The sequence below is a fragment of the Lissotriton helveticus genome, chromosome 7, assembly GCF_964261635.1.
Source record: "Lissotriton helveticus chromosome 7, aLisHel1.1, whole genome shotgun sequence".
NCBI lineage: Eukaryota > Metazoa > Chordata > Amphibia > Caudata > Salamandridae > Lissotriton > Lissotriton helveticus.
In genome coordinates, this window is record NC_136068.1 from 264,966,337 (window position 1) to 264,990,603 (window position 24,267).

The window sequence follows — 24,267 nt, forward strand, 5'->3', positions numbered from 1 at the left end:
AATGACACAATGATAGGGAGAGATCTGCCACCAGTTCTTTCAGTAAGCTATAGGAAAGGGAGGATGCTGGGAGACAGTCTAACACACAGCTACTTTGTCAGGAAACGTACATTGGATACTTGGCTATCTGTCACAAGGGTTTTCTTTCCAATGTAATCATTGTAAAGCGTGCAAGTTGTCTAAAAATGTATTGACGTTTCAGATCTCTGATGGCCAAAAAAGAAGAGTTAATGGTTTCTATAATTGCAACACAGATTATTGTGTATATGTACTATCATGCCCCTGCCCCCTTCTATATGTGAGCAGTACTATATTTCAACTGAAAAAATTTATTTTGGAGCATCAACGGGCTATAAGAAACAATGACTTTACCTACTCAAAGGCCAGGCACTTTCACGACCACCATGAGCGTGATCCTGGACTATTGAATTACTTTGCAGTAGACAGAGATGCCCCGAATATAAGAGGCGGGAATAGGGTGAACAATCTTAGACTCCTCGAGTCCAGGTATATCCTGGATTTACATACTAAATTCCCGGCGGGCTTAAACAGGGACGAAGAGTTTGCAGTCCAGTTGAGGAGATTCCATTGATACCCCCAATAGATGCTGGCGTAGAGTAGTCCCTGCCTGGGTTACAAAGTAGATGGATTAGGAACTGCACTTCGCCCCCATATATAAGTCATTTGCTGCTGACACCTCTCTTAACAGTATTTATACATATACCGATGAAATAAACAGCTTGATGAATGAATTTATTAACGTTTTGTAATTATATATTTGTAAGTATTGGTATTCTAGAAATAACCCTCCCCCTATTTTTTATATGGATTTCAATATATTTCAGACATGATGATCTTTGGAGAAATATGAATTAATTGGTGGTAGTGGTTTTATTCTCAGGATATTTATAGAATTGAGATATATACATGTGTTTTATATTTGTAAACCTGTAGAAAACTGTGTCCATTTCATCTTGTATGTACATCTCACTTTGTCATTTTAAGATAATAACTAGCTGTGATTGAATAGGGCACTGGCCCAAGAGACTATTATTTTAATTAATTGTATAGACCCCCTCCTGGGGTCTATACAGGATATAGACGCCAGGTCTATATCCTGTACACTGGAAAGTAAGGTATGCAGAAGTGTGTTACACTTATGTTTTGTATTAAATTCATAAGGAGTGTAAAAGAGATATATATATAAAAAAGAGAATATATATAAACAAAAGAGAAATAATTGAAAAACTATATAAAAAAAGAAGAAAGACTTCAGCAACGTTGATGTCTTCTATGTCTATGACACCATGTACCTTTTAAAAAAGAAATAGCCGGATGGCCGGTGTATCTTTGATAAAGGCTGGAACCATCCGAAATGCGCCTGGGAGCTGACACGCTGCTAAATTAAATAAAGAAGTATTTCTTACCCCCGTCTGGAGTGCCCACTGTGTTCTCGTGCTGCGCGAGGTTGGAGTTTTATTTATATATTCACAGGTCGAAGGTCGCTCTATATCGAGCCTCTTTGTTACAGTGTTACGCGGGCGGGGTAGCAAACCCCTATAAATCTCAAAATCGTGTCAAGTCCATTTGAGAACAGAACACACCACGGCTCATATGCAATTTCAAGTATGCTTTAATTGTTCAACAACATTCAGTGTCGTTGCACAATTAAAGCCTGCTTGAAATTGCATATGAGCTGCGGTGTGTTTTGTTCTTGAATGGACTTGACACAATGTTTGGGGGTGTGTGTATATATATTTTTATATATATATATATATATATATATATATATATATATATATATATATATATATATATATATATATATATATATATATATATATATATAAACACACAGATGACGAGCACTCACAGGACAACTGTTAAATTTATTATAAGCAAATGCATTTTGGCACACAGCCTTCTTCAGTGCTTATCATTGTGGCATTAAACATAGCACATGTTTAAATTACATCCAACTTGATTTCATTGGAGCACCACAGAAACATAGCCAGCAACAAAGGACTTTTAAAGTTCTTGGTCTAAATACCAGTTTCACTGGCTGCCATGTCAGAGTGTGTTTTTAACCATTCGTGCACACTTCGTTTTTCACTTATGTTACTTCGTTCATAAAGTCTCTCATAGACAATTATCTAGGAGAGACGTTAAGACAATTGTCTATGAGAGACATGTGCAAAATAAATATCGTTATTCTAAAAGGTTCAGAAACGTCATCAAAAGTTAATTTAAGCGTGGAAAATCTGCACAAATAGTGTATGCTGCGCAGAATAAGAGCAGACTAAATATTTCTTTGAGAAGACTCCTGTAAAACATATTTTTTTGCAGGAAAGCGTGTGCCCGAGGTGTATTTGAGTAAAACATAACATCACAAACTTCGTGTCATGAAACAATTGCCCAGTTCTGCAAGCATTATAAAATGTGACAAACTGCTGGCATAAAACATTAATATCCTGAGGGTTTTTAATTGGTTTGTTTGCATAATTGGCCTGTAATTGTGTTTACCTGCAATGGCAGGACCATCAACAATGTAGAGTGCAAGTCAATTTTCACAGTAAGGGGCCTATTCCGATGTCGGACGGACATGAGTCCGTCCGACATCGGTCAGGAGCCATAACCGACCGACCTGGTGTGGTCGGTTATGGCCCTGCTAGTACGATGCGACCGAACCCTGTTCGTCGCATTTGTATGGTTCGCAATGCAAGCATGCATTGCAACCAGAAAGCATGCTTGCATTGTGAAATGCAGGGGTGCAGTTCATTGCTGCACCCTGTGGCCGGCACCCCAAGGTGCCTGCCACCGGGTGCAGGGATCAACGGAGGGGCACCATAGGTGCCCCCAGGCTGCCATTCAGCAGCCCCAAGAGATGGGCCCCCAGAGACAGTTTCCGACTGCCTTTTTGTGCTGGACACACCGGCACGAAAAGGCAGTGTAAAACTGCCATCGTACTCCCTCGGTCGTAAAGAGGCAACCGAGGGAGTACTGGAGGATTTCCAGATGGTAGATGGGCTCTCCGAGCCAGTCGTATGCCATCCGGAAAACCGAGTTGGATTCCTTTGCGACTGAGCCCATCGGAATGGCTCGGTCGGAAAGGAATCCATCCAACACATACCGATTCGGTCGGAAGGGCTCCGAACATGATTCAAAGCCCTTCCGACCCGAATCGGAATCGGCCCCTAAGTGGAATGATAGCTCGCCAAAGGTCTTTGGGCAATCTTTACTGATTGTGGTTCGCCAAACACCTTTTGCTGGGGCCGACTTACGCTTGTACATGATCTTATATTGTTGAACCACTTATTATCATAGAGTCTTCACCATATTTACTTTTCCTCTGAAAAAGAAAAGAGGCCTGAGAAAACCATCCATTCTACTGTGTAATTAAGGGCTTGTAATTTAATATTAAAACTGCGAGCAACCAGCTTGTTTACTTTCTGCAGACTGCATTGTCATGTCTGAAACAGGCTTGTCCTCGGGCAATGCACTCTACAGATTCCCAAGAATAAATGAACAGCCCTGGGGACTATTTCTAATTTTAGATTTCACTACCTGATTCTCCTCACACAGAGTAAGCACGCCCATGTTGGCAAACAGTTCAAACTGCATTTTAAAAAAACAGCAGATACCAGTTTTTCTTGTACATTCAGATTTCAAAACTATGGTACAGACAGACACTGCTAGCCTTTTCTTCTTCAAACAAAAAAAGCACACAATGATGAAAAGCGCTTATAAATAAGTTTCAATAAATGGATAAGAAAATCGTAACCAATCTAGCAGTTTGTGACATTGAGAATGTCTGAATAACCAAAGATACACTGTTCACATCGGTACACGTGTTTTGCAAAATTAAGTCAGGCTCCTTTGATTTAAGCCCACAGCACTACAAACTACCAGTGTGGTAAAAACTTTGCACATGTATAATTTACAATGTGCATTGAAAACATGCAGTAAACATGGATAATTTCTCTATAGATTGTGTTAGTATTTTGCAGCCACATGCATCATTGTAGGAATTTGCGATTCCTAAATTGCGAAAATTAAGGAATCGCAATTTAGGAATCGCAAATTCCTATGCATTAAGAATTCACAAAAGTTTTTGCGATTTCTTAATTTTCCTTATTTGCGATTCCTTGATTGCGAATCGCAAATAAGGAATCGCTTTACATTGATTCCTATGGACCTAGAGGCCCATAGGAATCAATGGGAAGGCATTCTCATTTTGCGAATTCGCAATTAAAGAATCGCAGAATGAGAATGCAATTTCAAGGCTGCAGGGGGGGTTCCAAAGGACCCCCCCCGCACCCCTGAAATGTCACGTAAGTACATTTTACTCACACACATGTCCCAAGGGCATGTGTGTGTGTAAAATATAAGTTTCAAAAATGCTTTTTTTTGCATTTTTGAAACTTTTCGCAAATTACCATGAAGGTTTACTTCATGATAATTTTCCCCTTCCTAATTGCGAATTCGCAAATTTAAAAAAATCATGCATAGCATTTAAGAAATCGCAAACTTTGCAATTTCTTAAATGCTATCGCAATTTGAGAAATCGCAAAAAATTGTGATTTCTTAAATTGCGAAAAATGAAAAAAAAATGATGCATCCCAAAAAAGGTTTTTGCATTCGCAAACGGCCGAATTTTGCGATCCGCACCGTTTGCGAATGCAAAAAAGCTTGATGCATGTGGCCCTTGGAGTGTTCTAAGCCAGGTTGGTTTCAGCCTTTCCTGAATCAAAAATCGTTCCTATCTTGAAGCAGATATTAGGAACTTCATATGGTCACTGTAGTTTTTGCCTCGGGAGATGGTTCTCATTCTACAGAGTATAACATGCATGATGTTCTCTATCAATGAAAGACATTCATGTATATCCCATAAGTAGGAATACTTCTTACAAGGGAAATTATGGGATTTTCGAAGAGATGATGGAATCTTAAAAGCTAGTCGTGCAAAGACACTATATTCAATATCAGGCACATTTTCGGTGGGGGGTGTTTTGTAGGTTTATGGTATTCAAGTACACAACACAAGGTTGCAGCATGACCAAACCAATAAGAATGGGCTCTGTGCCATCTGGTCAAAAGTGGGCTCATGAAGGTAGAAACTTGCATGTGTAAACAGAATGAAAGACCTTATTCAGCTTCTTTCTTCCACTGGCATTGTACTTCCTACCACCCTCAAAGTAAAGAAAGTCAACCCTCCACTGCACACCATTCTTTCTAATTCTGAATGTGTTTGTTAACTCTGTGGCAAGTTCACTCCAAGATAAATTCCAATCACGCCGCGGTTTCTGTTCCTCAAAACCATGACCCCCACACACTGAATTCTCAACCCACATCACATTAGGCTGTTCTAGATTTATGTCTTTGTCTTACCAGGTGACTTATTTTAATTCATACCTTACACAAAATTGCACTGAGTCAATAAACCACATGTTTGTCAATCGATAACATGCTGGTACATAAATGAAAGGGCATGCATAGAAAGCTGTATACTACACATGTATAAAACTCAGTGACCACATGCAATGATTGCAATGAATTCTGCTCTGGCCATAAGTAAAGTCTTTGTACCCCTTTGATACTCACTACTGAGTGGCAGCATGCAGCATTTGGATGCCCTAAACTGTCGCATATTTTCAATGTTTCTCTGTTTCTATGCACAAAGTTGTTTCTGAGCAGAAGCCACTTCTAGCATATGTCAGAGCTGAGAAGAGCTGGAAATATCAGCAGGGTTCTCTAGATGTAATCATCAAGGAGGAGACTGGCTCCATGTGTACTTCTCTTTCCCTCAACTAATTGACTATTGGACTAGGGTCTTTCAGTCAATTAGCAGGCAACTTAAACAGAACATAGATGCCAATCCTACAGTTATCTTATTCGGGATCCTGAATCAAACTTTAATGGCGCGACAAAAACTATTTGTTTTTAATGCTTCCCTAATTCCTCGATCTTTAATTTTACAAAATTGGAAATCATCGGATTCACCGAAATTTGCTCAATGGGTAGTCAAAATGAGAAACACAAAAGAGGGCAAAACTATATTCCCCTTAGAATAGGAGCTATCCAGAAATGTATACAAATATAGGGGGCAGACTAGAGTTGAATATTTTATAGACACTACAATAAAAGCATAAGGTGAAGAAATGGACACTGGTAGCTGGCAATAACTATAACTTTGCACTATATATGTTGACAGGCTGAAGAATTTATTTGTACACTACTTTTTTCATATTCGAATCATGAATTGTTGTTATGGGTCTGTGATTGATTGGCTGGATAAATAAAGCTTTAAAAAAAAGAGCTCAGCTCACCCCCTCTACCCCCATTGGAGACACAAAGGGCAGTTCTACCAGTGCAAAAACCCTTTGTTTTCTTTGTTTTGGTAGTCCTGGGGAGGTCCTGTGAGTGGGGATGTCACTCAATTCTGTGTCTCTAGGCAGAATCCACTCATAAGATGGGGCATGGCATGTAGTTTTAATAAATGCCAAAACCAGGCCTCACACGATTAATATTTACTGTGTTTGCCCAGCAACACACCGCCTATGATTTAACCGAGTAGGATCCTACCCTACTGAGTTCTGTACCGGCCTCTGCAAAAAGATGGCGGGCGAAAGTGGCATGTTGACCTACTGGGCTACACATACACACAAAGAATCTGAATAAATTACATTACACTACCATGATGTACATTTGTGGCTGTTTTGCTGTGCACATATGTTATATCACAGGCGACGTCCCATGGGGTTTCGTGACAAGTGGTCATACTTAATATAGGAGAGCGCAATTTTCATTCCATTCCACATATTCAAAATAATTAAAAAATCATGAAAATGGTTGTTCTAAAAAAAATATTTTATGTTTTTATCCCCACCCCCCTCCAGGACATTGTTAAGCAAGGCAGCATCTTGGGGCTGTCCATGAGCAAACTAAACACAACAATAAACTAGGCTGCATGAACTTTTATCGAACTTTACTATCCTAGGTAACGTATTGATTAACGATTGAAGACTTTTATAATTTACACTATTCAGACCTTTTCATCCCTAGGTCCTGGACTCAATCTTGTTGTGTTACACTCCTGGCATGAGTATGAGGGAGGCTAAGGCCATAGAGAAAATGGCTTTTAGAGTTGTACTAAATCATTAATAGCTAAAATGCTTGAGAAGAGGAATGGGGAACAGCCTGGATATCTTTTTATTATTAATCCAGGTTTTGTAATGGAGTAAGCACCTGTAGCTCAGATTGATCTGGTATGAGATTAAGTAACATTGACTACAAACTTAGCAAATGTTGAACGAATGCTTTCCCCTGCTTATCTTTTGTTGCCAATGAAAGGTTATTAATAATGCATATATTAGCTAAAATCCCTCACTGTCCTACAATAATTTGTGATTATTATGCCTTGTTCAAGGAGGAATGACACAGTGAGGAGCATACAAGAGGTACTCAGATGGAGTAATTGCTCAACAGAATTTAAGTGTAAAAAACCCAGTAGCCCCAATAATCATCAGTCCAATTTGAAAGGAGAAGCAGTTGTGTGTCTTAATATTGGGGTCAATAATGGTTCTCTATACACATATCCCTTCCAAATTATTGCCTACAACCATTTTGTCAAGGTAAGCATAAATAGGGAAGCATAGAATTACTATTCTAAATCCACAACTAATTACTGTAATGATGTGTTGATAGTTGATATTGTGGCATCTCTGTATGTGCACATCAAATTCAATTATTGGATATTATGATAGAACTTCGGGAGGAAAACTAGGAGTGAGCCAACGGCACCAAGAATTTGTCTTCAGGCTCCTGCTTGCTGCAGAAACGAAACCACAGGTGTGAGGTGAGACTGTTTTAAGATTTATTTTACCTAGCGGTCATGTTTTGTTTACCCCAAAGAGGGTCTGATGAGGAACTACAACGTTGTTTCCTCCTTGAGAATTATAATCTGTTCTAGGGCTATTTTTGGGGGCAGGGCTGAAAGTGCATCAAATGGAAATTGTTTTTATTATTTTGTTGTTTAATTATTTAGAATCTTTTATATGGATACACTAGAGGTTCGGGTAGAAGGGTGTGTCAGTTATGCAGCCATCTGAAGAAAGTCTGTGACATTTTATCCTAGAAGGGAAGTTTGAATACCAATATTTACTGTCAACAGTCTCTGTACAGCATTCTAGACCATTTATTTTTGGATTGGAGTTGTAGTTATGTTTGAGATTGATGGATCACGTGTTAGAGGAGATGGAACAAATATTGTAGAGTTCTGATCCATTTTTGTGCATTAAATGTATTAGCTGACTTTTAGGTAAACAGATATTTGAGTTCGGGATTTAAAGTGAAGCGCTGCCTTCATTGGGGGTGTGGGATTGAGTGTGGTACAACAGAGCATTAGCAATGTCTATGATTTCACACAATTCATTTTAATATTTCTTTGTACAAGGTGGGCATTCCAAATGTTTGATACAAGGCTATAATTGCAGGTGAAGCAAACTAGAAATGAAATGGGACAAACATTTAAATGACTTCAGCCAAATAAAGAGATATAGTTAAAAAAAAATAGCTAGCAGTCAGGAAACACAGCGCTGGAGAAAAGTCAGAAAATGGGATTTACCTTTTACTGTCATTGCTGGCACATGATCACAGTCAGTCTTTTTCATATTATGTTTTGTATCCAGCTAAGATGTGTGTCTATCAGCTCTGAAAAAGATTTGCAAAACCATTTTAAAGAAAAAATGTAACTTTTGACCGCATTTTCTATGGCCAAATGTTACTATCAATGTAAGATTTCTTGCATTATATATGCATCGGCATTTCTACCTAATTGTTAACTAAGCACGACTTCAACCTTTGGCCTTTGGCATGCATGTTCAGCCTTGTATTTTATTGACTGTTAATAATGATAATAGCTTAATAGTTAAGGTTTAATGATATGAAATGCGAAGCAAGTCTGAGGCACATGTTCACCTATGTTTTGTCAGAGAAGAAATTCCTTGAATTTGTAACTACTTACAATACATTGTGCTGACAAAAAGAGTGGTTTACCTTTTTTCTTTCCATTAAAAACTGACTGACATATTCAACCAAAATATCATGATGCAAGCAGGGTTGGACTGAGACAGGAAATAACCTGGGCAACAAAATAAAACTTACCCCCATTAACGAATCAGATAGCTACAAAAGTGGCTCTCATTTGTAAAAGTGCTATGCAAGAAATGGGAGACAGCATGAACGTGTGTTATCTGCTAGCACAGCTTGTGATAATATGATGGAACTCCACAGTAAAAAACACCCACCAGACCTTACAAGAGGCCCACAAACAGCCACAAAAAAGGCCGAACACCGGTCTGTTAGATCTCTATAAGGCTGTGCAATCCTGGATGCCACTAACAACAGGATGATGGCTCAAGCCGTGCACAAGATGACCTATGTGATGAAAATCAGCATTTGACATTAGGACAATGGATGCCAGTGGGTGGAGGCAAGCCACTGCGGTAAACCTGCATGTGTTATGTGAATTCATTATGATGCACTAATGTATGACACCATGGAATGCAATGTAAGTGGTTGTTTAGTGTTCTGTACTTATGATTGTTGTTGTCACGAGTGTGAAGGTACCAGCTCCTGGGGGGGTATATATACACTGTAAACATCTATGGTAATAAAGAAACATACTTTCGTACATCTGCCTGGAGATGACCTTTTTACACTGCTGATCGACACCTATTTATGTGTAACACTGGACACCACACCAGAGAGCTTGAGACCAGACTCTTGCGTCCTATGCTGGCCAGTATAGAGATTAAGCAAGCTGATATGGAATTATTTGCATCAGGGTATCAACTATGCAACTTTGCACTTGAGCTCTGGTTCTAGCTTTGTGGTGGTGAAAGTGACTGGTCTTGATGAGGAAGAGCCTGCTGCCATTAATGTTCTAGATAAGCCCAGTGTGTTTGATAACAATCCCCATGAAAGGAGGGTCTGTTTGATAAGCATCCTGCAACTGGCAGAACAATCCCTCGTCGGGATGGCCAAGCAAGCAGAGTACTGTAATGAATCAGCATGTGATGACGCTACCGGCTGGAGTACCCAAGAAGCCTGTTTGAGGACATGCAGCCCACTAGGTACTTTGGGAAACTGCTAGGTATGAAACCGTATGCAGATAATCATTCAAATGTTTCGGCTGCTAGAGGATACACAGGCTGCGGAAAGCCTGAAATCCCCTCCTGGTGAGGGCTTTAAAGAACCTGCTTGGTGTGATGCTGCTGGCATGTCTCAGAACAATCATTCTGGAGTTACGTGCAGCTTATTGGGACCCAGAAAAGGCCAAATGGTACAGGAATAACTCAGACTACTTAGCAAGATCACCAACATCTACAACAAGTTCAACATCCAACCCGCCACCATCAACCCCGACAAGCTCAACCAACCAGCAAAACACCAACCAAATCATCACCACCTGGTCACCAATTATTGCCCTAACCACCTCAGTCATTATGTTTTCCATCTATTCCCAGACATCCACCGACCCCTGCCCCACCACCTGTACAACCTTGCAACAAACCCAATCAGAACGCAACTCACCAGTATCCACAGCACCTCCATCTCCACACAGAGGGAAACACGCAGACATCAGAACCCTCCTAAAGAAAGCCTCCGCTGACCCCAACGATCTAAAAGATTATCGTCTGATCTCCCTGCTCCCCTACCCTACCTGGTTCTCAAGAGATCCATCAAACAGCAGCTCACTGAATTCCTGCAACAGAACCACCTACTGGATGTCTCCCAATCAGGATTTCATGCCAACCACAGCACTGAAACCACGCTGATTGCAGCCACAGACAACATCAAAAGACTCCTCAACCATGGAAAACTGACCTTGTCGACCTCTCTGCTGTAGTCAACACAGTCTCCCACAACACCCTCATCAGCAGACTCCACAACATAGACATATACCAAGATTCCCTCAAGTGGATCGCCTCCTTCCTCATAGGATGCACACAGAGCATCTGACTGCCTCCCTTATCTCCGCACCCAAAGACATCATATGCGGCAGCCCACAAAGATTATCCTGCAGACCCACCCTGTTCAATATCCACATGACCCCCCTTCAGACATCTACAGATCCCATGGACTTAACATAATCTTCTACGCAGACAACACCCAATGGTTCCTCACGCTCACCAAGGACCCCGCCACTGGCAAAACGACCTTCTGCAACGCTATGACCAATGTAGCCAAATGGATGTGAGACAACTGCCTCCAACTCAACTCTGACAAAACTGAAGTACTAATGTTTGGGAAAAACACTTCTGCATGGGACCAAAGCTGGTGGCCTGCAGAACTCATGCCCACATCGACCAACCATGCACAAAACCTCGACAGCCAACTGACCATGAAATGATAAGTTAACACACTCGCCTCCTCCTGATTCCACACACTTCGCATGCTCCGCAGAATCTTCAGATGGATCCCAACCAACACCAGAAAGACCCTCGTCACCAGCAGTCTCGACTATGGCAATGCCCTCTATGTCAACATCTCCATCCAGCTCTTCAGAAGTCTCCAGAGTATACAGAACACTGCATCCAGACTAATCCTGGACCTCTTTAAATGAACCCACTTGATCCCCCCCACCCAAAAGACATCCACTGGCTCCCCATCCAGAAAAGATCCTCATGCATGCCTACAAAACACTCCATGACTTAGGACCTGCCTACTTCAACCATTGACTGAACTTCAACAAACCTGCTAGACACCTACACTCCTCTTCACTTGCCCTCACACACACCCGGCCGCAGGGGCAGCCACTCCTTCTCCTACATTGCAGCCAAGACCTAGAATGACCTCCCACTCCAGCTCACCACGGCCCCCTTGCTGGCAGACTGCAGAAGGAGACTCAAGACCTAGCTCCTCGACAGAGACACAGCCCTCAGATGCCCCTGGGGTGACAGAGCTGCGCTTTACAATTGTGGAATGATTGATTGATTATGTTGTTGGGGAGAGACACTGGTTGTGGCCTAGACAACAGAGAAGTAGATCATCTGCTTCCATTGATTATCCTCACATTAGTGTGGGACAGCGCCATTGTATTAGATAAGAATATGTATCATCTTGAGTATCACAGCCATTAGCATTATCAAGGGAGAAGATTGGTTCTAAACCTACTCTAACAGGTACAGGCTTGCTAAAGTGTCATTCAGGGTTTGGTTCCACCCACTACAGTGACAGTATGGTGCAATGGGCCAACACACTCCCTCCATTGAATCTCTTGTTCTGTGAGTGATGGCATTTTGCTTGATCACATTTGCCCAGTTACCTGAGAAGGAATGCACTTTATGGTTGTAATGTCTGGGCGGTTGGGTCACTTGTTTAGTTTTATGTTTTTGCCATTTTTATGCATAGTCCATGTTTTTGGAAAGCAAAAAAACGTACGCTTGCAAGGCCAGATCTATTGGCTTTGCAAATGCTTTTTATGGTTCCTGTGCTTGAATACAAGTGGTTGTGTAGTTAGTTTAAATTTGACAAAAACTTCATTACTCATTCCTGGTTCTCCAACTACAGTCATTCTCGATTTAACTTGTCAGGATTATATTTTGCTCGAAAGTCTGGCTTTTGCATTTTAAGTGACAAACATGAACACTAGCAAAATATTTCGAAACGAAATTTGAGTTATTTGATCAGTGGAAACACTTCAAATGCGTATGACGTGTCTCCTTGTAGAGCGTTCTCACACTGGCTAATGTTATGTGTACGGATACTCTGCAGACACCGTGAGCACTTTTCACTTTTCTAATTTGAGCTCTTTACAAACTCAGTCACACCACCTTGCAAATCAGTAATTAGTCACACATGGCCGCTCAGTTAGTGTTCAGCTTATCAGATTCGTTTGTTCCCAGAGTTGTTCAGCACAGTTCAAAGTGCTTATTGTTAGCAGAGTGTTTGTCTCAGTGGAAGTTCGTCCCTGAGAACCGGCCTTTCTCACACAGTAGTACAACTGTAATCATTGGTGGATTAAGATAACCACAACTCCGTTGGGGGTGGAGAAATATCCCCTAGCAATGCACATGCCTAAATCCCTGCTACTTAAATGCATGCATAAGAGCTCGCAAGTTTCCCATGTCCATGCATGAGTGACTCATCCAGTTCAGGCTTTTGTTTTGCATTCTTGGACCGCTTGTTCTATTAATCATACCATATCACCAGGACTACAAGCCCTAGGATGCACAGCAAAAACCTTACTTGTGTGAGCTAGCATCTAGTCAACCTAGCTATGATATAACTAATGCTCCCACAACCTGCAATAATCAGGAAAGAATTGATGAAGACATTTTTGGAAATGTGAAAACACCTTTTTAGGTAGGTAATTTAGGAAAGCAGAGACGTTTTAAGGCATGGGCAAAGTGGGCCCTGGCATAGGGCCCCAGCCTTTCAGGGGGTTCCCTGATAGAGCCTGCTCGGTTCTGCAGAGTCTTGCCCTGATGACCTTGAATAATTCTTCAACAGATTGTTTTAAATGCTGTTTCTTCTTAATTTATTTGTGATGTGAGTGGTGTGTGAAAGTCTCCTACAGACATTTCTCAGAGAAATGTTGTATTTATGTTTCATTCAACATTTATAGATAAAGTTTCCATTAGATCAAAACAGGAGCTCATATATGAGACATTGGAGGGTGTCACAGAGACTATTTGCAGTAATATTAGTGAACCACTGCTGTATTACAATATTGAAAACAAGCATCTTTTTCCATGAATATTAGATGCAACAACTTTAGAATTTGGACGAGCTTGCCTGTGCACTGTCAGTGATCTGGCCAAAGAGGGCATGAAGGAGCTGAAACTGCATCATAAATTCAAAACAGGGGCCCCTAAAATACATTCGGCCCCGGACACCAAAATTCCCTAAAATATCCCTTTTGGAAAGTCTAAAGGATGTACGAGGATGGTGCAACAGGTACAAGGCAGGCTCTGACCAGAAAAGCTGGTCAACCCCTTACCGCTTCACTCCTGGAAGCATTGGCTGCAAAATCTAAGCGCATATATGAGAAGGGAATCCCCCTCTCACACTTAGAGAAACACCTTAGTGAGTGTAACACATAGCCTGGATTACACTCCTTTTTAACCTGCACTACACTCTATTTTAAAAAGGTCCTGAGGAAAGCCAGATTTAGTTTAAGGCACTGGCTGAAACATGTCGACCAACTGATGGATGTAGGAGGTAGTAACTCGCCTCCCTTAAACATCCCCAAGCCTTATTTTAACCGCTGACGGGGGTCCAGTTATTAAAATGTAATTTACCCTCGGGTACTGGGACCCTCGCCAAGCCGTTTTTTACTCACCCTTCATTTTACACCTCACACTGCACTCTCAGTAAAATACCAGCTTCACTGTAATCAGGCGTCGCAGAACACCCGGGACACATTAGGTGTCACTGGGTGGGCCCGATGATGAAGCATGCCACCAACCAGGTTGGTGGGTGAGGGCTTCATGAACTCACCAACGAGGTGCCCATGACAAATCTAATCAGAGTCCTAACAGTATTGGTCATATTTAAGCTAGTCTCTTTTGATAACACATATAAACTACGGGGACTCGGACTAGCTTTCTAGTCCTCTCTCTCTCTCTTGATACGCGCAAATTGCTAACTTACACAGTTTAGCAACTTACATGTCCAAAAACTGTTTTTGAAATAGTGCAAACATGTTCAGGTCAAGTAAACTCTGCAAAATCTACCAAGTTAGATCAGTGATGGCTGGTGATCTTCGAAAGCGGTGGGGTCGCATGCCTAACTACTCTACATACTCTAAAAGCCTAGCATGCATGTCAATGAAACAACTGTCTTCCTAAGTCTTGGTTTATACACATACTACAATTGTGGGCATTGTGACTTGGGCCTCTGATACAGTACTCCACACCATGAAGAACAGACTGCTTGTGTTGCAAAGTTTAACAAATTAATATGCAAACTCACTAGCAGGTGATATATCAGTAGCAATGGTATTTTTTTAGTGGTCTGTAACATCTCACTAAGTATGAATAGTGTCCCACTACTGCCAGAGATGTCACTATGCATTGGAACTGCACACTACTTCACAATCACGATGATCAGAGGAGTGTTTGATATGCACTGCATGTCCAAAGAAATGAATCGGCTGATTGACTGGTATACGAATATACATATAATTTCATGAAATATTAAACTAACGTAGCAGTGAGGAAAGTGTTAAAGATACTGCTGTTCCACCAGAGCTTGAGAGATAAGTGAACAATAATTTATGTAAGCTGTTCAAATGTACTGCCCAGGAATTTCGATTTTCCTTTTGATCTTTCTTTCATGTTTGACTGTCTTGGTTCTAGTGATCTGCCAAGTGCTACACTTAACATACCTTATCAGCAAACTGTGATAAGACTGGACTCATTTCAATGAATTATATGCCACTTACCTTAAGAGTCTACAAGCTAGTCAGCACATTTTTAAACTCCTGCCTTCATGAGAGTGTGTGTGGTGAAAAAGAAGAGTTTTCCATTTGTGTTCACATCTGAAATTTTGCTAACTGATACAGCAAAATCCACCGAAGAGAATTTCACCAATCTTGGCATGAAAGTAGAACATTCCTAAGGAAGTATGCAATTTGTGGTTGGTGAAAATCTATTTGGTAGATTTTCAGAAATGCTCATTACAAAAGGTGCGAGAATACATTGTGTTTGCAGAAAAATGCGTTGTGGCTAAGTTATGGTTTCCGTTGTAAAGGTGTTTTTTGAATCCTTTGAACTTTGGTGCAGTTTGACAAATTGGCACAAAACTTGTCAGGCATTTAGCATGTTTAGATTACTCTTAACATATCAAGTTTCATTCAGCTCCTTCAAGAAAAGGGCTAAATTACAGTAGGGAACAAAACTTTACACATGCTAATAACTTTGTTACTGTTTGATGAATCTGTATGAAATCAAGTTGAGAGCCGGCTGCACACAGTCACAGGGCCATGCTGTGCAGGGCATAGAAAGGAGGCTGGTTAACCCGTTCGCTGCTGCCATCGGCCGTTGGACGTCGCGCAAGCTACCTCCCTGGTGCTGCGCACTTCCAACGGCCGACGAGGCCGCACCCGTTTCTTCGAACGTTCAGCACTGGCGCTGAACGTTCGAAGCAGCAAACGGGTTAAAGTCCAGTCCCTGCTCACAGAACCCAGAGTACACAACCAAAGGCCTGTTCAGTAGAGATGTGGGTTGGTGCAGGACTCGGCCTGCATTTTGGGCCTGATGTTAACAGAGGCTTGGTCATATCCTTGTCATGTCCAGTCTTCTGCGCCCAGCTAAAGTCCATGCACTGTGGGCCTCTTGCTGTGAGTCAAGTCAGTCCCCAAGAGCTCTCAATAGACAGCTAAAAGTCATGCAAAGTAGACACTGTTGTGGAAGGGATGGAGGAGGTTCTGACCACAAGCCTTGTGCCCAGAGCACACTGAGCACTGCAGGAGGTCATAGGAAGATGTCCCAGTGTAGTGGGACTACTCACTGGGCCTGGCTGCAGGTCATGACCCTCACCAAGAGCCCACTCCTCACACCCAAAGCCAATGAATAGCAGACCCGGCAATGCAGCGCATGGAGACAGTCACTGGTCGAATCCAGGCCCTGGGCCCAAATCCTGCTCTAATAGGCTGATGGCAGCATACCATAAAACACTCAACAATTCACAGAAAAAAATGAAATCTTAGATAGTGGAACAATCCTTCCTTCAGTTAATAATCCTGAATCTGACATATAACATATGCATGGGGTCTAACCCAAGGAGCAATACTTGATGAGGCCGGGCCCACTCCGCTCAGTGTTTAGACACATGAGACCGATTGGAAAAGATGTTGAACAATCTTTAAATGCGTATTTGCATATCTAAATGTTGCTGGGATTTGTAAATATATATCCGATTTGGAACTTATGTGTGCCACTATATTCCATTCATATTACATCTCTGGTGTGTACCGGTTGTTCTAAACCCTGTGACCAGAGTCTCTAGGCAGCCGCGGTCCGTGAAGGGAGTTGCAGTGGGGCAGAAAGGCGGTGAGGGGAGGGGCAGGGTGGGGGGTGCTAAAAACCGGAATATGGATAATTGGATGTAAGTAAACAATTTAATTAATAAAACGAATTTCGTAGCGTGCGCTGCATCCCATTTTGCGCTGCAGGGCACGCTACGAAATTCATTTTATTAATTACATTGTTTACTTACCTCCAATTATCCATATTCTGGTTTTTAGCACCCCTCACCCTGCCCCTCCCCCGCCCCACCTTTCTGCCCCACCGCAACTCCCTCCACGGGCCGCGGCTGTCTCTAGGTTTCAGAGCATGCAGATGCGAATATCTTGGAGACTAGAGAAATTTCAAATAAAAAGATTATCTTTTCGTTTAAAATAATTTTATATAGTTCTCCCCATAACCCCCACCACCGTCCCATGTGAAAATAATGAGAATCTTTGGCGAACTTTCTCATACTTCATGATATATTTGCTTCAGGTTCATTCATGTAAGCGTGATAAGTGTGGCAGCGACATTGAATTGTAAAAAGCAGAACTACATCTCTGTATACAAACATGGCTTTGAGAATCACCTCTCACATGGAGTTTCAACATTTTTTATATGTAAGACTGACTTAAACATGGGAGCAGTTTGAGAATCTGACCTAACGGCTGTTCTGCCTATGACTCCTCTGCAAAACGAGCCTAAGTTACTGAAGCACAGTAACAGAAAAGAGAATTGTCATCTAGTTCTGCAATGGAAAAAAATATCAGACATTTCAGAATTCAGAAGTATTTTTTGTCTCCTAAGCAAAAAAAGTATAAGTATATGCCAATATGAAAAGCAAAGTACATTAACTCCAAGACTCTGCAAGAACAGAATTTAAAATCCTTAGGCCCAGATGTATGTTTGTTTTTTCATGCAATGCAACGCAGGGAGACACCATGCTGCACTGCTCTTCGTGAAAGGGAAAGAGCAGGGATGGACCATATCTATCAAGATTTGGTGCATTTCCGTCCTCTCATTGCGCCGGTGCACTCAGTAAAGCCTAGCACCAATGCATGCACCTTGCACCATGGTGCAAGAGTGCCTGTGTAAAGGCAGGATTGCTTTTAGGTAGAAAGTGATACCTTCTTGCACACAAACAAACCTTAGGGCATTTTCCTCTTCCTTAATGTGCTGAAGACTGCAGCACACTTAGAAGGAGGCAACAACGAGGAAGAAAAAAATCGCCTTGTTGCGCCTCTACCGTGAAGGCATACAATTGTAATGCATCCCCAGGTCTACCAGTGTTGGTAAATCTGAAAGTGCTTCAGAATACATGGGTGTATGTGTGGAAAGACCCACTCTCCACCTACGAAACACCTTTCAAGCGCAGTGTAAAGCAAGGCAGCAATTTACCATGCCTCGCAGAGCCTCCAGGGTGCCTCTGCATGGCATAGTAAATCTCATTCTAGGTTTTGTATCGCCCTGCATCGCCTTGTGAGTCACAAGGGTGACTGAAAGCCTTTATAAATCTGGGCCTGAGTATGCAATTACATGGCATATAGTCACAAATTCAACATTCAAGTTGCCCTTTAGGATATGTTCTGAAATCTTAAGCCAGGAATACCTTTGGCTTACTTCTGCAATTCTGTAGTAGGTCAGGTGCACTACTAGAGTAAGTTAGAGAAAAATGTTTGTGAATCAGGCCACTATGTTTAGAAAACTAGCACCTACCCTACAACAACAGAATCCATTACATTACAAAACTCTAATCCACTCTCTAGTTACACCCCATCTCGATTACAGCAACTCACTGTATATGGGATTAAGTAAAAAAGGCCTCCAGAGCCTGCAGTGCGTTCAAAACGCAGCTGCTCATCTGGCACTCAACCTATCTAGAAGATCTTCAGGGAAGCGTGCCCTAGCCATCCTTCACTGGTTACCCATGCGTGAACGCATTACATTTAAAACAATGTGTATGGCTCACCATATTGCCCAAGGAAAAGGACCAATATACCTTCAAAAACTACTGACCAAGTACCAACCCAAACGACTCTTAAGATCCCAAGGCAGTATGCTTTTTCAAGTGCCTAGAATCTACCGGACACGTATGGGCGGTGGATCCTTTAAATACTTGGCCAGTAAACAGTGGAACTCACTACCCATTGAACTTAGAATGGAACCATCAGTAAAGAATTTCCGCCAAAAACTAAAAACATACCTATTTCCGAAAACATAGGGGTATATTATCAACAACTAGCGATAATTTTTGTCTCTAACTTGTTTAGAGACAAAAATTATCGCCGCACATCGGCGATTTTTATCGCAGATAAACCTTGCTATTAGCAAGGTTTATCGCAAATGCGATAAAAAACGCCCGCAATGCATGAATATCGCTGAAAAGTCAGCGATATTCATGCATTATCGAGCAAATGCTCTTAGCCATGTTATCCACCTCCCATTGGATAACATGGCTAAGAACTGCTCAGGGCAGGTGTTAGCTTTTGGAGATATTCGCCCTTAGCGCAAATATCTCCAAAAGTTGGTAATAGGAGATAGCGATGTTAGCGACTGTTTCCAGTCGCTAACATCTTGGCACGCCCACTTTGCATATCATTAGTGATAAATATCACTGACATGCAAAGTGGGGCCCATGATGGTCGCTATCTCCTATTAGCTGTCGCTAACTGGTGTTAGCGACAGCTTGGTAATAGGGAGATAATTTTATCTCCGCTTTCTTGGCTTTTAAAGCCAAAAAAGCGGAGATAAAACCCCTTGATAATATACCCCATAATCCTTTTCTTTAGGCCCCTTTCAGTTCTTCTCCCCCTAGCTTTCCCTGATCAGCCCAGTCCTTGTTTCCAAAAAAGCGCAGGGACACACTGTTTTCTAGTGTAACCAGGCGCTATATAAAAGGCTTTTATTATTATTTTATTATTATTACTGATTGTTGCCCAGCTATGCAGTGGCCTGTGGGGCTGGACACACTGTAAACCTCTGAATGGATGGATAAGTAAATAAATAAATATCTCGGATCATTTCTGGTAGAGGCATCGATAAGAAAAGCTATCGATAAGAAAAGCTATAAGAAAGTGTGACTTTAAATTTTGATATAAATGGGATAAGGTACCGCCCTAGTGTAGGTTTCACAGATTTTGCACGGGACCAGGGACTTCCATGAGTAAAAAAAGTCTTAAGACCTAGTGGCACATGGAACATCAAGGAGGCTTGTTCTTAAAAATTGAAAGTTACGGATTATTTAATTACTTATATATTAAATTACATTTTTTTCAGTTCCTAACCAAAATTCCCTAATTTAGAAACGAATTTTTGAGGTTTGTGTCCAAGCAAACTACGTTGTGGTTGTGCCTGCGTTTGAATAGTTAGACCGTGTGTCCCAGCTCCTTCCCACCTAAAGCATCTTCTGAGATTGCCAGTTTGTTTATTTTACGTTACTTTGGTTCCCTTACTCCAAAAAGTAATTTAAGGCGTTCATTTTCAATACTGTCAACACTTATTATAAACTATTAACAATATAATCTTCTCTACCTCTTCGGCTATCACAGATGTTTCTGGTTTTCTGATTAAAAATCAGATTATTTGCAAAATTCAGCTGCTTCAGGGCACTTGAAGTAGATGGGCCTTGGGGAGTTGTGTGGAGCAGGGCTAGATATTGAATACCTGTTTGAAAAGAAGTGTCATGAATGAGTTCTAAACTATACAAGTTTTTTTAATACATCTTTTTAACTTTTCATGTTTCTTAAACAGAGAAGTCGAGAACCTCAGCGTCTTATATTAGTGCAACCCCAGTGTGTTCACACCCCACCGCTGAAGTGCTTAGAATTAGTGATGGAGTTTGTACATTTAAAATTTCTATTTAACATGCTTTCAGTGTGGACAGGGAAAATCTTTCGATGGGATGATGCTAATTAGGGCCTGGAACACATGAAGATTTTTTTTAATACCTGTCCCTAAATATTGACTGTCCAAATGTTCGTCTGTCTCTCCAGCTTTGGTATAGGTAACACCAACATTTAATTAAAACAGCCGCTGAATTCTGAGCTGAGCTTTGGGCACCTACACTCATTCTTTTACGAATTAAGCACTGTAACTTACACCATGAAAGAATAACTTCCGGAAACCTCCACGGGCTGAACAATAGATACAAGAATCAATTAAAGCTGATTCACAAAAAAAGCAGGGAAAGTATGGGCATAGATTTACACCTCCACCTGAACGTACTTTTGATCTTTTTTCAAATTCACAATCATTCCCTGCATTATGACGAGAAAGCTGTGGCAGGCACATGTTTCCCAGCATACTTCTGGGAAGGTCAGGTTACCTTTCCGGTAGAATCCTAATCTCACTGTGTGGCGTTCTCCAGAGCAGAGATCTATCAAACACAATTTTATCACTTTGCCTCTAGCAAAGAGTATCACTGAGTCCGAAAGGACCGAACATCGCTGAGGGAGGTTACAGGTGGCCAATCCAGCCGTACTCCTTGAAGACATTCAATATCTACTGCAGGTTTAATCCTATCACTATTTCAGTTTAACATGTATATGTCCCCATACCCAATTACTCCACAAATTAGAGGTACACTTTTACATAAAGGTTGATGATAATTAGCTTATCTTTAACATATCTAGTGGACACGGGCCTCCCAATCAAAAGACAAGACCTTTAACAGAGGTCTTCACCATAAATGTCAGCTCAAAAAAATACCTCTTTCTTGCCATCACTAGGAGCAGAACAGTGACTTATGGAGACTTTGCTTCTCCTACAATAACGGTCAGAATGTGGAACTCTCTCCCTGTGAGTTTTTGGGTAGAAGTAAGCCTACTCAGTTTTAGACAAGGGCTGAAAACTTGACTCTTTAATAATTAAGACATCTTCTGCCCTTTTAGTCTTTAAGGTTGCACCAAGAAGCATCTGTGAACAAATGCTCTGCAAATAAATTATAGTCCAACATTACTGACTTCCGACTAGCGGCGTAAGTCCTAGTCAATTCTAGAATCAGTAAAAAGGAATTCCCCCCTTATAGCAGTCCCAAAGTCCACAGCCTCCCCTCTCACTGACGCCTTACATTCAGAAACTGTACTCCTGTCTGCAGTAAGAACATTTGAAGATGTCACCCCTGTCTTGAAAGACCGACAGTGCCTTACAATAGAGGCTAGAATCAAATTCACACGGGCAGTTGTAACATAAAACCCATTCACTATCCCCATCGATTTAATCTGTGTGCCACCTTAAATATGTCAGGAGCAAACAAACAACTGAGAAGCAAAGACATTCACTGACTCACATTCAGAAGCCTAAAAACACATGCAGTCAGCTCACAATCATCTCTGGAGCAGCCCCATTGCTCTGGAATTTACTCCCAGCAGAAAAGAGATGCTGAGGTGACCTACTGACATTGTGCGTAAAAATAATGAAAACCTTTCTTTTTAAACAATGCCTGCATAAGGTGCCAACTAGGATCCAGACCCTCTTTCTTTCTCCCAATGCTCCTGCTTCACCATCGGCCTCTAATCTGTCCCAGCCGTCATTCTGCTTCCCCCCCCATCATACACCCTATTTCCACTATCCCTCCTTTTTGTGTTCTCATGCACAGCTAGACCTTCTCCCTTCTATACTTTGCATTTATCACCCCTTCTCATTTCCATTCATCTCTTTTCTCTGAATTCTTTTCCCTTTATCCGGCTCTGCCAAATATGCTCCAATGGACCTCATGAGACATCCCACCTCTCACTTTCTCGCCTACCTATCACCCTTTCTTCTAGCTCCATTAACATATACTCTCATACGAAGTTGGACTGAGACAAAAAATAAGTCTGGGCACCAAAATAAAAGTGGTCCACGTTAGCAAAGCATATAGTGAAAAAATTGATAATATGTGGAAAATATTAAGTAAAAACAATATATGGAAAATAGGAAGTAAACACCAGCCCACCTGGCCACAAAGCCAGCCCAAAACTGCTAAAAAAGCAGCCCAAACACCGATCTGTCAGACCAGCCCATTTGGTAATTCCTATAGGTCAGTCTGGCCCTGCACCCACCAAAATCTTTCTGGTTTCACCACCTTTTTCCCTTATCTTCCTCTTTTAGTCTCCTCAATTCACTATTCCTACGGTCTCCTAAGTCACTCAACTACTTATATACCCTGAACGATTATAGAACGGCCTTGCCTAGGCCTTTGGGCACCCTCCATTATTTTAACGAGATAGGCATCTCTAAATCTCTGTTTATATGTTCAGTATGACTAAAGAAACCTATAAGCATATCAGTGTTCAGTACATCACTTCTATCTGATCTCACCTACTTATATATTTCCAGCTATTTTTCAAACTTCAGTACAGGAAAAAAAAACATGGCAAAAGGGCTGGAGCAGAAATCACTTAAACCACATAAAATAAATAAACTACAATAGTGCAGTAGTGCAGATTCGTTAACTGGAAATTTGTTGGAGAGACCACACTGCCATTAATATAACATGATAGGTTACGTATTTACATGAGCTGAATTCAAGACTGCTTAGCAGTACGATTTTTATAGACCACCTTGTACACAGAACACAACAGTACTAACTGCAGCGGGCGAACATGCTGTTGAGTGGGGATGAGTCACATTAGAAGAAAGCTGATCAGCCAAGTAAAATGAAAGTAAATTAGTAAATTATGACTGACCCCATTGAGAAGGCCAAACTATGATAGGCACTGTATCAATAAAACAGGTCTCAATTAAATAACATTAACTTTCAGTATCCATGACTCTATATGTCTCAAAGGGCACTAGTACCAGGGGGTCCTTAATTACCGAAATGAAGAATATTGATTTCACATATCCTCTGAGTGAAGCGATAAAGATTTCAAATTGTAACCTTCATGGTAATGCAAAGCTCTTTGATAGATACATTAGTGAACAAACTACCTTACCAAAAGATTCAGAAAACAGTGCAATGGAGGCCACTGATGCAATCAGATGTTCTCATGTCACACGATCAGGATAGGTCAGGTAAGAAACACCACCATTTACATGCTCATGTTTCTTAAGTTGCCTTCTCTTTTACACACGATTACTTTTGACATACATTTGCCTGTGTAACAATACAGGATGACATTCTCTGAATCGGCATTGCTTACATTTCTACTTGATAGGCACACTATCACAACACGGTGAACATTCAGTACAAGGGATAAAGTTCACTGCGCAAATCTCATTATTGTTATTGTCTGGTAGGCGATAACACTATCAGACTAGAATAAACAAT

The 24,267-nt window shown here is 41.3% G+C and overlaps 1 protein-coding gene across 2 annotated transcripts in view; it reads right to left on the reverse strand.

Moving 5' to 3' along the window:
• Window positions 1-24,267, reverse strand: part of NFATC2 (nuclear factor of activated T cells 2) — a 313,029-nt gene that overhangs the window by 14,809 nt on the left and 273,953 nt on the right. The window contains exon 10 of one of the 2 annotated variants that reach the window (XM_078652048.1): window positions 8,624-8,709. The exons of the other annotated variant lie outside the window; for it this stretch is intronic. Within the exon in view, the coding sequence (XP_078508174.1) occupies window positions 8,666-8,709 (44 nt within the window). The 3' untranslated portion in view covers window positions 8,624-8,665. The remainder of the gene's footprint in view (window positions 1-8,623; window positions 8,710-24,267) is intronic. 2 annotated transcript variants of the gene reach the window in all.